Below are 15786 nucleotides of genomic sequence, written 5' to 3' on the forward strand. Positions count from 1 at the left end.
GGTTTCGTCACTCGTTCTCTAACTCGATAGAGGTTTTTTATTTGATAATAAAATACAGGAAATTGTCATCATTCCATTGGTCTCATACTTAATTGTCCATTCTGTTTTTAGTTTTCCTTCATTGTATTCTCTCCAACTCACTACACTTATGCAATACAGTACACACACACACACACACACACATACACGAACTATTTCAGTAACTCCAAAAAAGCCATCACTTTCATTTTGGCTTTCAAAATCAATCTAATTTTATACTTTGTTTTTTTGTCCAGTCACCAATGATTTACGTTTAAATTTGTTTAAGATAATTTTGGATTCGATTCGAGCATATTATAATTACCATAACATGAAGTATAATTTTATTGAAATTTATCTAGCTCCAAAATTTGTAATTGAAAAATTGTTCCAATGGATTTCCTACATGGAAAGATCAAAGCATGTATCCATAATAAAGTAAACTAATGAATGGAATTAAAAAATGTAAATGAGATTCTTTCTATTTCCACGCATTTATTTACTTTTTCGCCGTTACCGGATTACTTCCCATTAAATAAAATTGTAGAGAAATTCAAACTGATACCATTTAGCTGTTGTTTGAACTATCTATCATAAAGTCTGGTATGTTGTTCACTTATTTACAGGGTGGGCCGTTTTTTCGGATGAAAAGTTGTTCTTGCTACAGCCAAGTCTCAATGCACAAAATGATCGTGTGTACGCAGTGTCTGCAATAGACTGCATCGAAGCTCAATATTCTAAAGATTACGAAGGTTACCAATTTGAACACATTCAAAAAGAAAATCGTAAAGATTTGGAACGACATTCCCATGAATGAAATTCGTGCCGCGTGCGACTCGTTTTCAACACGTCTGAAGCTGTTAATCAAACAAAACGGTGCAAGAATCAAATCCAAAGGCTAAATCTAAAATATTATGTTAAATCCTACTAGAAAAATATATATATATTTCATTTTATTCAAAAATGTGTTTTTTTAGAGCCAAAAATACACCCTTCAGTTATTCTGGCCCACCCTGCAACTGTAATGAATTGAAATGAATATGATTATTTGTGTACCCTTTGTATTTTAAAAATACCCACGTGAAAAAATTGATTGAAGCTTCAATTTACTAGTAAATAAATTACTTGATTAGACTATTAATTTAAGAAGATGTGAGCCACCTTCTTCTTATTCACAAGAAAATTAAAATAGTGCGTATGATACATGAATCGATGCCACATCGCTTATTCGACGGAAGCGTTTATATGGAAAAAGTAAACATTCACTTTCTTGATATGAGGTGAAAGGTGGTTATGACCACCAATTTTGCATTCCTCGAAAGCATCGCTTTTAAATAAATGTATTGCTTGAAGTTTTATATCCTTCTCTGGAATTATTCAATGTTTTGAAAGGTTTAAAAAAAACTTCAATAAAATAATTTAAGGTTACTACAGAAAATTATGGAACTCGTCTTTCTAATTAAATATTTGAAATCGAAAGATCTCAGAAAAGTGAAATGAATAACTAACTACCCAAGAAATTTGAACGTAATAATGTTGCCAAAGATGTTGAGAGCTTAAATTAAAAAATGTCTTTATTTTTAATTATTTTGTAAAGAATACTCAAAAAGAAATAAATAAGAAAAATCGCAATGTGCTGAATGAAGCATATAATTCATATGGTTTCAAAGTGATTTTTTCTATTTTTTATATAACCATTAAAAAAAACAATCGATTAAACTCATAATAAATTCACAAATAAAGTAATTAACATCGTCACTGTAATCGTTTCTTTTTTTGTAAAAATAGAAAGACAGTGTCCGTTCATGTGAAAATTAATGAATGCATCATTGTCCAAAATGTAAATGTTTGAACGTGTTTCGATGGGAAATATAAATTGAGTGAAAGTAAATTTAAAATTTAACTTCCACATTAAATTCTTTGTTGGCTTCCAATTAGAATAAAAAGACAGGTCAATTTTTTCAAAGATGAAAAAAATACGCAAAAAAATATTTGTTTTGAAAAATAAAGTACAATATTTTTGAAGATGAGCGCAAGCATCAATCTTTTGCATTGTTTTTCCCTATTAACATTGAAAGATTTTAATCGCAAAAATTGCATACCAAATTTTTCAATGCCTAATTTCACGAATGAAATAAACAACATAATTGTATCTGATGAAAGAAAATACTGATTACAGATAACTTTTCACAAATGTAAAAGAAAGAGATGGATGGTTTGAGCGGAACTTTAAAGGCGCACAAAATACATTCAATTGAATAATTGAAGATATTTTAGTCTTATGTGATTTTTTCCGTTGCTTTGAAAATGAAAGTGAATGGAAAAATGCCATGCAATTATACTAGCACGCAAGCTTTTCTGTAAATGAAATATTCGCTGTGATACAATAGGCCAAGTAATTATTATTTACAGTCAACATTTATTGTCAACGCGTTGAATTATAAAGAAATAGTGTTAGTTGAAGTAAAAAATAGAACATAAAGTTTATATATCAAAGCTAATACTATTTTTTCAGTTTGAGGCTATTTATGTAGGATTCCAAACTTTTTTATGTTTTAAAAAGATATTAGTGAAAATAATTTCAAAGGCATATAAGCAAGCACTCGGAAAGAGATCAATCAATGTATGATGCATGCAACAATTGATGTGCATCGCTAGTGCTATCGTTGTACGTTCGGATCTTCAGCAGCTCACGAAGTGCTCCGAACGCACAACCACAGCACTATAGCGATTCTCCTATTGTTTCCAATATACGCTTCCATTCCTTCATGCATTATGCATGAAAAAAGTATTTCTGTTGCAGGTCAATGTCGTTGGCCCCCTTATTTTTCAAAATTGTAAAGGGGTAATTTTCAATCTAAATCAGCCTTCTTCCGTTTTTTTTGCATTTATCTTTTTGGAATAAAATCCCTAGCAAATCGAAAGAATATTTCAATTAATTTTCCTAGGGGCTCGGAAGTATTTTTTATTCGTGAAAAACCATGCATATTCACGAATATTGGTCCATTTTGAGTAGTGAACAATAACTTCACTTTCTGTGAATATTCGTGAATAAAATCATTATTCCTGATTATCGTAAATACCCAAAATGGCGACAAATGGTGCATGTCATTTGGTGGAACGTTATTTATAAAATCACAAAGGCTTACTATAAGAATATTAATTACACACTTTTGAAGTTCTTCACCCAAATTATTTTTTTGTTTGTTGAAGAAATATAAATTTTTAGCCTGAAAATTGTTTTTGACATGATTATTAATTTTATTTTGTGTTGTGTGTATGTTTCAAATCGCTGCTGTATACGAGCTGTATAATTACAAAAAACTACGATAATCACGAATATTTGTAATATTTGTCGCTATATACCAAATTCATACAATCAATTCATTTATTTGATGTTTTTTTTTTTCAAGTTCCGAGCCCCTAGTAATTTTCTCAATTCGTAAAGGGGTAATTTCCCGAATCCATTCCAGAGGGGGTAAATAGATCCCTCGGACCCCCGGTCAGAAGCTATGATTGCTATTCGTTAAATTTGTGCTGTTCAAACCTGCGAGCCGAAACATGAAAAAATCGTAAAAAGCGGATTTTTTGTATGGGAGACTCTCTCATATGTCAAATTAGATTTTGTGCAAAATTTCTCACAGGGATTTTATGCTTAATTTGTGCTGACGAAAAATATATTCTTTTGTACAATTTGGTCCCATATTAGGTTCGAGCACATGTTTATGAAAGTCAAAAAAAGGCAAATAACGTATGAGAGATCCTCTCGATCTATATGGTTTTGTTGGGGATTTTGTACATACAAGAGGTTGCATCGGCACATAAAATTCGGCCCGATTCCCGACTGAATAATTTCCATATTTGCCCGAGCCCCAGCAAGTTTGCTCGATAGGTATCCTCACAGCAATGAAACGACAACAACAATAAAACGTATTGTATTTTTACTGTCAAAATTTTGTTGTCAAATGGTGTCGACACTGGTGACGGTATTTTGAAATAGACTTTGTAATCCATATTCATCGTGAAATGACCATTTGCAGTTCAAAAACTCAGGTTATGAATGTAGGCAATACTCGAAAAACTGTTCGGTGCTAACTAATTGGAAACTTGCATGAACAAGTTTTACAATTTAAGTAATTGGCAGTGCTTATAAAACATACGCACTCTCAACATCAAAAAATTGACATTCCCAGTGTAAAAGTTCAGAAATACTTCGAGGTGACTATTTTTCCACGTTTTTGAGATTTTTTCGTGTTTGACCAATTTGTACTCCAAACCTATTGGACCAAAGTGTTCAAAAATATATATTTTTTGTCGGCACAAATTTAGAATTAATCCTGATGTCCCAACGACATGGACCTTAGTGTATCTATTATAAATGCGGCCAGTTCCAACAAAATAAATTAAAAATAATTACATCAAATATTTTCAATAAAAATCGCACGCAAATTATATAACGTAAAAAAATATTTTCTGAAGTCAAACTAAACTGAGCCTATGAATACGTTTTCACAAACTAAATCAAATGAATACAATGAATCAATAAATACCATAAACGACTTTGAATTGCGTTCGTTCGAATATATGCTTGAATCGTTCGTTTTACTATTGTAACGCTTCGTTTTTTCTCTTTTCATAAGTTGAGTGCACACCAATTACATTTACGTAACACATGTAAAACGTATTGTGGTTTTGATTTTTTTACGCAACGGAAATAAATTATGTGAATCTTAATGTGCATATCCGATACACATTTTATATTAAAATAAATCATTTTTAAAGTAATATATTTTTACAATTTTGATACAGTCGCCAAAATTTACCCATTGAGATCTGAGTCATGACATAGCGTATAAATTATAAATTATCGTTTACCATTGAACATTGAAATTATTTACTATTCTCTTTTGAAAAAATTAAGTAGAATTTTGACTTAATTGATTTGAGATATTAATGTGTTCAATCCAAATGTCGTAAAAAAATAGTGGTTATTACTACAGGCTGATAATGTTATGAAAGGTGTTGAGTAGTCCATTTGGCAAATGGCATTAGCTAACTCTGAACTATAATTGTCCATTTCCTTAATTGGCGTTCTAAATAATATGTTTGGTTTTGTAACACTTGAAATAGCCATTCGATAATCGATAGTAGAATACAAAAAAGACACTCAGTACATGATCAGTGACGAAAAATATGATCCAGATAACTTATATGAGTTGTCGGTATGCTTAAAGTTTAAAATATGTAGGTCAGAGTGATCAAATCGGTAGAACGATCAAATAATCGTAAATTTAATGAAGCATGCATGGTATACACATAAAAAATGTGATGTCTTTTGCCACATTTTCTCTCATACAGTTTACTTTCAAAGCTATTGGGAGTACTATTGGGAGTACAAATTCATTTCCATAGTTTTTTTCTTCAAAAATGAGCATTTATTTTAAAGAAACCGTAAAAGGTTTTTTATTCAAAGTAATGTCCTAATTTGTACCATATTTCGGGCAACTTTAGGATTCCGCGTCGGAAGAACTGTTCGTTATTTCCGCGTATTCACTGATCGATCCATTTTTCAACTGTTTCAAAATTCTTGCAGTGCTGATTGAAAACCGTGCATAATATTGATTGAAATATGTGGTATTAGAAAGAGAGATGTCCAGAGAGTACAGCGGGGGTATACATTTTTTTATCGACCTTATTTTCAATTTTATTTAATGATTTTTTTTCTGTATTTTTTCTGTTACTTTTCACTTAAAAACGATCAGCCGACATCAATTAAGATCATCTGTAACACTTTTGATGAGTTGTAATTCGATCAAGTTTGATTACGTCAACCAATTGGCAGAATCACGAATTTTTGGAGTTCACGTCAATTTTCGAGATTCGACTCAACTCACATATGGTTTATCATGTTTAAACTTCTCGAAACAGATCCTCTCTTTACAATCAAACTTAATTCATTACGCAAATGAATCCATTTTTAAAATTATAGCAACATTTGATTAGTCTTATAGTGCACTTTAACCAATGTACCATAACGATCAGATGCATTTATGCTTGGATTGAAGTAAAAAAAATTAAGTTCCCGCAAATGATTGTTTTTTCAATGCAGTAAAAATGTGTCTTGTTTGGCTAAATCAGAGCGTAAAATAAGGATTTGCCTTAATTACCGAAACATTTCTGTTGACTATCGATTTTTTAAGCATGCCAACCGACCTCACTCGCTTCGCTCGTGAAGTACTTACTGTTGGGTACGAACGTACCTTCGTTCGTAGAAATTTTAAAAATAAGTTATATTCGTTCGTTCATACTCGCGTTCGTTCGTTGTTCGTAGTATTTATAATAGATAAAAGTGAAATATTCGTTAAAAAATTCTACGAACAACGAACGAACGCGACTACGTACGAACGAACGAACAAAAAAATGTTCATAGATGTTCGCAAACATCACTATGCTTACTATTCATTTAATAAAAATTAAATGAATGAACACATACTATTGGTAGTAGTAGTTAAAAATGTCGTATTTTTCGCTGAAAATGTGCATTTATTTCAATAACAAAATGAATGAATACATTATTCAAAGTACTGTCCATCGCTAGCCAATACTTTTTCCCATTTCACAGGCAATTTTCGGATTCCATGTTTAAAGGACTGTTAGTTTTTTTCAGGTATCTAATGACCAGTGATGGGCAAAGATACTTTATCTGAGGTTTTTAAGATATTTTTGAAAATTATCTGACTTTTTCCAGATACTGCAAGATAAGATAAAGATAACGAGATATTTTATCTTATCTAGATAGAATTTTAAAACTTTTAAAATATCTTATCTGTTATCTAAACTGTAGATAGTATCTTTAAACATCACTGCTAATGACCGAGTCATTTTTCGACTTTTATAAAGTTTGCACATAATTGATCAGAAACGGTGCACTGCATCCATTGAAATTAGTGGTATTCAGATTTCTCTTTAAGATAGAATAGCTGTCATTGTCAAAAACTAGTAAACATGACAATTAAGAGGTTAGTAACAAATGCGACATTTTTAACTACTACTACCAATAAATGAACATACTAAATCTGATTGCTCAATTCTTTGCTTCGACATTTTTCTATTTTATTTTGTATACGTTTTGAAAGGAATTAAGTCCACAGCACCGACTGGCTTCACTTTGCTTACATGTTTATATGTCAAATGGAAAATCTTGTGAAATATTTACGGATGCCGAATTTTAAATTTATTTTGTCGTTAAATATTATTTTGGTTGTTGTTTTTTAATTTTATTTGAAATTCTTGAATACCGAAATCCAAATTCTTTAGTACCGAAATTAAATCTTAACTACCGGTTTTCTGCGAAAAAATGGCTTATTTTACGCTCTGATTTGGACGGTAATTTCTTTCTCCTAGTTGTATGGTCCGAAGTTTCACATTAAGTCATATGGCCCATGAACTAGCAGTGTATTTAACTTTGTTAATGCAATTTTGTTTGAAAAAAATCAATTGCTTTAACCGATTTGCCTAAGCAATTTGCCATAGCTGTTAAAATAATGAAGCAACAGTCGACACAGTAATGGTTAATTATGAAATTTGTGGGAATTTTTTGAAAATATATAAAAAAAAAACAGTTAATAGCCAATACATGACTAACAACACATTTTACCGTAGTAAGTTAGTCTCGCATTATCACGTCTTCTGCATTTTACATGGCAAGTTTGTAAAGAAAAAATTGAAGCTCGTGTACCGAATATTGTATCTTTAAAATGAATACAGATATACGAACAGAAAGCAAAAATCACTTTTGTGTTTTCAAAACGTGTTTACTAATAGTGTTTCATAGCATATTAGTCGTTATTGCGGAAAATGCTGACTTGTTGGATTAGATTTAATTCAACTTCGATCGCGGAAGTATTAATAATTGAATCTTCAACATCTTTCATTTTAAAGCGTTCAACATTGTATGTATACTGTTACAGTATTACTGTATACATACATATAAAATATTTCCATCACTTATTTCCAAATTCAAACCTTTTAACGGCTAAATAAATTTGGTCTATATATATAGGAGAGGACGGGGCGAATCGCCGCCGCAGTTGAATTATCATGAGAATGAGATCCAGAATATCCAACCGTCATATGAAAGCATCGGAATAAAAGACAAACGTATGAGATCTTTGCTCAAAATACAAACGGAGGAAATCTTAGCGTAAAAACCAAATATCTTTGAAGTCGGAATAAAAGTTAAATTAACTCGACTTATTTTATTTTCACTCGCAATTTGTATACATTTGATTTTTACGCTGAACATTTTTATATTAGGTTTTCATGCGTATTTTTCAAATGTTCGCTCATCCTTGTATGTATTATTGTGTTTACAAACAACATTCTGTTCACATGCAGTTCTCACTTTTATTTTGCTGCGCAATAAAAATCATCGACACAAAACTCAAAGCGATGGCCATTGACAACAATTTTTACTGCGCAGCAAGATTTTAGTGCGAGTTGTGTGTGAATAGAATATCGCTTGTAAACATAATTCCATATATAGAACAAATACCTGCAAGGATGAGCGAGCAGCATGAGATAACAACTTGCCAAGCACGATTTTGGTGACAGAGATAGCTAATTTTTACGTTTCGCAGTTATATGCAGTTATGCACATTTATTTGCGCGTATTACAGATGATTTTGCAACATAGTTCACTATTTACAGTATAAATCGTATACATTTGAAGATATAAGCCCCTAGATTTTACTTTTATTCCGACTTCAAAGATATTTGGTTTTTACGCTAAGATTTTCTCAGTTTGTATTTTGAGTAAAATATATTTGTATTCGGGTTTCGCTCAAAGATCTCATACGTTTGTCTTTTATTCCGATGCTTTCATATATCATTAGAAGTGTCTTTATGTCCTCCATAATTGGAGGTAATGATATTGGACTTTCATTACGTCAATAACTTTTGACGAGCATAAACGTGTTTTTCGATTTTTCATATTTTTTTCGCCTTTCTAGAATTTTGACTTTTCTGCATTAATTTTTATTTTTCTGAAAAAAGAGTAAGTGTTATTTGTAGCTTAAGTCAAGTGTTTTCTAGCGGGTATAAACATTTTCGGATTGTTTTTGGTTTTTTGTGTGATATCGGGTTTGGCGTGAAATTTCGTCTTCACTTCAGTACGGGGCGATTCGACGCACTCATATTGCGTTTTTACCAGTAAAATGTACAAACTATCAGATCTTTTTTCTAATTTCACCTATAAAGATCGATTGGATGTGCAGAAACAATGAGTTTCTAAAAATATGGGGTTCCCAATCGGGGTATCGAGGACAGGAGAGCACCTCACTTTGTAATACTTCGTCGAATCAAAAAAATGATTTGCTACAAAGTTGTTCAGAATGATGAAAGAATCTTTTTGATCAGCTGCCATTCAACTCCCCTACCCTCAGGGGACATAGCCGAGCACAGAGAATATGTCCGCCATTTTCTAAACAGCCCACCCTATCAGATCGCATGTATTTGTTGTTGGGATGTACTCTGTCCCGTATACAATACACTTTGTTTATCGGAGAGACTGCTTTCCATTGATTACTATAGTAGTACGATGACGCTCTAGTAGGATGCACTACGTGTACAAAATTGTTGTTGTAACAATGTTAAAACAATGACATTCTACGTGCTCGGTCATAACCCTTCAATCCATAATTGTTTTTAAAGGAAACGCAAAACCTGGGATTCTCAGTCTCTAAATACTTCAAAAATGCTTTTCATCTCTCTATTATTGAGTGCCCTCAATGTTTTTCACGGTTTCTTATTAATAATAATCAAGTAAAGATAGAGAAATATATTTAAAATAGAAATGATTATGTTTTATTACTCATATGCGTACATGGGCACAGGGGGGTGTAAGCCCGGATAACCCCCCCTCTTAAATCGTCCGAGCCAATGTCGGAATATGATGGCGTTTTATTTTCAACCAAAAGTATGTTTTAGCGTAGATGGCGCTAATTTAAATGGACATTTGTATGTATAGACGGTGGCGCCGCCCTACTCAATTAAACACTGAACTGCAGCGTTTCCAATCGTTGGTCCGAGCTATAAAATTTACGTACCAAAAAATGGTAGTAATCGTCCAGGTCTATTGAATGGTGACAGTTTTTTAGCAACCTTACATTTGTTAACGGGCTGTTAGTAATGGCATTCCATTGACGGAAAAGAATTTATAATTGTTATTCAAAATATTATTGTATGCATTCATTGCGGTATGGCAGTTCTTAACTCTGGGGTAGTTGATCCAGGGCCGAGGAAATTCTCGAAATGGCACTGTTGTATAGCATAAAGTAATATATTCATAATAGATAGAAATATCAATAAGTAGTGCGGCTTTGTGGGCACAGTGGCTACTACGACTACTGCGGCACTATTCGATCAACTGAGTTAAGCTGCACACGCTTTGGTCAGGAGATGAATGGGTGACCGTTTAGAACATCGTATGTAGTCGTAAAATACTGTGTCAACCGTGTCTGTGTACAACAAAGGTATGGATTTCAGCACAGACACGTAAAATAGAAATCCAACGCCATATAGAATATGGCAAAATCATAAAAAATGTAGGATACAATCGGCTGATCACCGATTTATCTGAATTAATTGATCAACAGAAACCAGAAAGATAAGAATTCTTATCTCAAGGCCCTATGCTCCACTAGGAGTTAAAGGAAATAAAAAAAAAAAGTGCGGCTATAGCTGCTATATGCGTACACTATTTATTGATACTTCTATCTATATCTAGATATCTGGATATATTGGCATAAAGTAACATTTTTTCAAAAATATTTTTATTATTCATAATATTTGTTTCTTTTTTTACTTTATCTCAGGTTTTTTTCTTGTATAGTATTTCATTAATTCACGCAACAGAAGAATCGAAAAATGTTCCAAAAACTGAGAAGATTACCATAAGTGATGCTCGTGATAAACGACAACTAAGCAATTTTATTGATAATTCGAACCGATCAATTCAAAGACGAATTACTACAAACTACTCGCCATATCCGAGCTATGCTTATAATGGTGGCGGTGGAGTCTACGATAAAGATTTTTCTACTGCTTCATCAGCATACCCCAAAATACAAAACTATGGACCAACTTATTCAAAACAGCCCAGCCAGTATGTGCGTGGTTATGTAGAGGCACCTGAACCCATAATCGAAATCATAATAAAAGATAGTAACGAAACACTTCCAACACCTGAACCAATCAAATATCAACCGTCAAAAAAGAAAAAGGAGCAAGTTCAAGTATTTTATGTGAAATATAATAAAGATGAAAATAAAGGACTTATAATCGATGATCCAATTCCAGGTAATAACATTTTTGGAATATTATTTTGTGAAATGTTGATAACAATTTTAATTTGACTTTTTGCAGCACTAACTCCTTCACATTTTAATCATGAAGAAAGTGAAGAAGAGGAAGACATAGAACAAATTCCTTATACTCCATCAACAATTTCGCCACCCGTTCGTTCTACGACTTTGCGAACAATTATAAAACCCGACTCAGAAATATACCATAGTAATAGCGGAATTCAAGTAACATTCAATACTGAAAGTAAGCACCAAGTTGGGCATGAGTTTCAAGAGCACTACGAAGAAAGTGCGCTTCAACCAATAGTAACTGATGTACATAGTTCAAGCGTTGAACATGCATCTTTGACGAGTAACGGGAATACCGATAGAGCACGTGCATTTGACATTCAATACAATAGTAATAATGGTCCAAATATGGCAGGTTCACATACAATATCTCACAACCCACAAAATTACCATAGAATTGCCGGATCAAGTTCATCGAATTTAAATTCTCTACCATTTTTAAGACCCACTCCCGATCAAGGACTTTTACTAAGTTACACACAAAACCAAGCAAATCGATTACTCCAATCGCAAAGTTTTGATAATAGAATCAAAGCTATATCATCACCCAATCAAAACGGCCAACAAAATCACCGATTCCCGGATGTGCATGTCTTAAATTTTGGACTTCCGTTGAATACTCCACCAATTAAGTTTCGGACTCAATCGACAAATCCTCAGCATAAACCAATACCAATACCCTTACATCATGGCGATAAGACTCAACAACACACATCCAGTTCTGTTCAGCTACAGCATTCAAATCATCATCAACACTATACGAATTTTAATCAGTTCCGATTGAAACAACAACCAATAACAATTCATCAAAGCTCCCAATTCCAACAATCATTTCCACAACCAATCCGCATACTCAATCAAAACGTGGCTGAACCAACTAACCATCGACTGGTACCTTCCACAATTCAGCCGTTTATTAAATCCTCTTCTCATACATCAGAACCAAATCGTAATGTTAATCTTAGTCCCTCGCCCCAGGATAACAACAAAAATTTCTTTCAGCAAAAAGGTGTACATTTTGGACAAAGTACTTCAAGTAACATTCAACCTCAACTACATTCTTCTGGAAACTCTCAAGAATTTAATCGTTTTGTATCTGGCGCTGAACTGGTCGAATCACTTCCCAAATTTGAACAACATATTACCGAAACTATTCCTTTGAGCGAAATAAACAAACCATTCAGTCCATTTAGACATTTGACCTCTGTTCAATCAACGGGAATTCGTATTGATACGGCACCATTACTATCTCAACAAACAAAAAAATCCATTTTTATTCAGGGACAACAACAAGCACAACAACAAAATCATATTCATGAAGAAAAACCGTTACATTCGCCCATCGAACATACAAAGCTGTTAAAACCAGAACAGAAACTAATATTTAATCAAGAGCAAACATACTCAAATTCAATTTCACCACAAATTGTTCTTCCTGTGAATTATCAAACTAAAAATTCTCAACGTCAAGATCAAAAAACGTTTAATTCAGTTTCATCTTCATCTAATTATCCTACACCCGTATTTCATGAAAAACTAATTCTCGGTAAAGGAGTTTCAAATTTGGCAACTGATGTTTTTGGAGAGTTAAGTCAATCACCGCAAAACTATAATGAACACTCAAGTTCACATATCGTCAGTCATCGTGTCCCAGTACACGATAGCTATACAGGATCTTTTGCCAATAGCATCACTGAGCGAAACTTCATCACAACTAACCACGCTCCTTTGGATACACGCAAATTGAAACATTCTCATTTACCATCAACAACAACAACAACAACAACAACAGTTAAACCAACACCAAAAAAAGCTCCAGCTAATTTACCTGATGAAGTACCGGATGACTTGCGTCAACAATTACTATCTTCTGGTATCCTTGAAAATGCTGATATCAGTGTTTTGGATTATGACAAAGTTGGTGATATTCCATTGGAAGCGCTCCCACCTGAACACTTGGCAAATTTCTATGGAGCAGGTGGTGCGACACAAATTTCCAGTTCAAATCGCGTTTTGAATATTGTTAAACCAAATGGAGACAGTGTTGCCGGAATACAGTATTCGGATGACGAAAAAATTGAGGGAAAAAAGGCGAAAACGTTACCAAAGAAACATAACGTTGACCTCAAGGTGGTACGATTTGACTCAAGTAATCAGAAAAGTATTGCCGACAAATACATAAAACCAGATTCAACCGTTTTGCCTTCTGTTGATATCAATCAAAATTATGACAGGTATCTTCCTTTAAAAGTGAATGGTGAACAATTTCCGATACCTGAAGTAGAAACGTTGCTCAACAAAAAAATATCGTCTGTTGTAGTGCTCGCACCAGTTAATGATGGATTAAACTCCAGTGACAATGACGAAGATGAAGATATTGTTGAAGACGGTCGCTATGAACGGGATGTAATTGATTCGAAAGAATTGAAATTTTTGGGCGGCGAATCTTTAAAAAATCTTCTGCGAAAACCAACTAAAGAAAATTTTAAACGATGGCTCGACAAAGAAGCAAAAACAAATATTGAGATGCAAAGCGTTGTTTTATTGGTTGTGAAGTAAGTTAAAACTATTTGAAAACAATATATTTGTATTATTTTAATAATTATTATGCTTAAAAAATTATATTCATTTGATACACAGGAATGAGACGAATGGACAAGAAATTTATATGTATGACATTGGTACGAAAGTTGTTAACCGATTAAAAGGTGAACTATCTACAGCCTTTGTGAACGTAGCCGAATCAAACGCAGAAGCCCAAGAAAAAGACAACAAGGTGACGCTCATTGACAGTGGTATTAAACAGACGGTCGAAAAAATGCCAACGTCGAATTCAGATAATGAACAAATTACCATCGTCGAAGCTAATTCAAGACATCAAAATCAACCTATATACCGGAGAAAAATTGAGACAAAAATCAAAACAGACAACGATTCAACCCAAAATCAATAACTTCTGTAAATAAACGATAGATGGAAGAGGAAAAATGATATTAAAGTAATGTAGGATTTACAGTGTGTCCCAGAGTAACTGTCGTATTTATATATGCTTAAAAAACGTATTGTTTTTACTATTGAACAAAAACTTTATTGAGATTTAGAATAGGGTCCAACATTTAAGATTCGGGTTTTAGTTTTGAATCTTCCTCCATTTGCACGGATCACCAAACGCAAACGTCGTAAAAAAGATTTACACGCGGCACGCACCATTTCAATAGGAATATCGTTCCATCCGGTGCTCCATCTTGCTGAAATACCCACGATTCGTCACCAAACACAGTTTCGGCATGTAGGAACAAGTTTTTGCGCAATATTTCTTCTTCATGCACAGCTGCGTTAATTTTAACGCCTTTGTTAACGAAAACAAGAAGAAATTTGTGACCGGCTGAATCGGCGCTCCAAACCATGACACTTGACACATTTTGAAATCGTTCAAGACTTAATCATCTTCAGGAATGTCCTCAATTGACGCTGCATAGACCCGATCATTTTGCGCATTGAGACCCGGCTGAAAAAGGAACAACTTTTCATCTGAAAAAACAATGTTTGAGGTTGCGTGCCGTCGTAGAAGATCTTGGCATTTTCGCTTTCTGTCTTGCTTAATTTTGACTGTCAATCCGCGTTTTCGGTTTTTTCAATAGTTTCACTCCCAAATCTTCTTTCAAAACTCTTTGCAATGAAGATCGACTGATATTGTGTTCACGAGCCAAGATTATAGCGCTTCACAGTAAGAAAATATCAGCCGACGCTATACGCAAAACCGACTGGTACGTGCGCTCATACGTTTTTACATCTTTTACATCTAGTGACCATACGATTTTTCGACTGATTCGTTACTCTTTGTGCGTATCTTCGCACAGTCGAAAAATCGTATGGTAATAGATGTAAAAGATGTAAAAACGTATGAGCGCACGTACCAGTCGGTTTTGCGTATGGCGTCGGCTGATATTTTCTTTCTGTGTTCTTTTGTTCTTCTGACGAACTTTTTGTCGTACTTTTTTGATCAGATCATTTGTACGTACAATTTTTTTTCTGCCCGGTTTTCGCTTCAAATCGACTATTTCATGTTCTTTGTATCGCTGAATAAACCTCAAATTGATACTGTCGGTCTGAAGCTTCCGAAAAATATCCACTTGTCGCAAACCTTTTTTATGTAAATTCAAAACGAGTTGACGTTTGACATCCATTGTTGTTGCAAAGTAAACAAGAACTGCGCATTAATTTGCATCATCACAGTGGATTGCCAAAACATGAATAAACTTAACGTTAAATAAAAGAGCGAGTGGAAAGCATTGTAGTTGTATCTACATAGTTACGAAAAAAACGACAGTTACTC

The 15786-nt window shown here is 33.5% G+C and overlaps 1 protein-coding gene across 5 annotated transcripts in view; it reads left to right on the forward strand.

The window, feature by feature from the left end:
* Nucleotides 1-15270, forward strand: part of LOC116339090 — a 24022-nt gene extending 8752 nt beyond the window's left edge. For all 5 annotated transcript variants that reach the window (XM_031764746.1, XM_031764742.1, XM_031764743.1 and 2 more), the window contains exons 3-5: nucleotides 10893-11376; nucleotides 11443-14005; nucleotides 14091-15270. In XM_031764746.1, the coding sequence (XP_031620606.1) occupies nucleotides 10893-11376; nucleotides 11443-14005; nucleotides 14091-14403 (3360 nt within the window). In that variant the 3' untranslated portion in view covers nucleotides 14404-15270. The remainder of the gene's footprint in view (nucleotides 1-10892; nucleotides 11377-11442; nucleotides 14006-14090) is intronic.
* The last annotated feature ends 516 nt before the right edge of the window (nucleotides 15271-15786 follow it).

The sequence above is a fragment of the Contarinia nasturtii genome, unplaced genomic scaffold (genome assembly GCF_009176525.2).
Source record: "Contarinia nasturtii isolate CC-2019 unplaced genomic scaffold, AAFC_CNas_1.1 Cnas_scaffold_493, whole genome shotgun sequence".
Classification (NCBI taxonomy): domain Eukaryota; kingdom Metazoa; phylum Arthropoda; class Insecta; order Diptera; family Cecidomyiidae; genus Contarinia; species Contarinia nasturtii.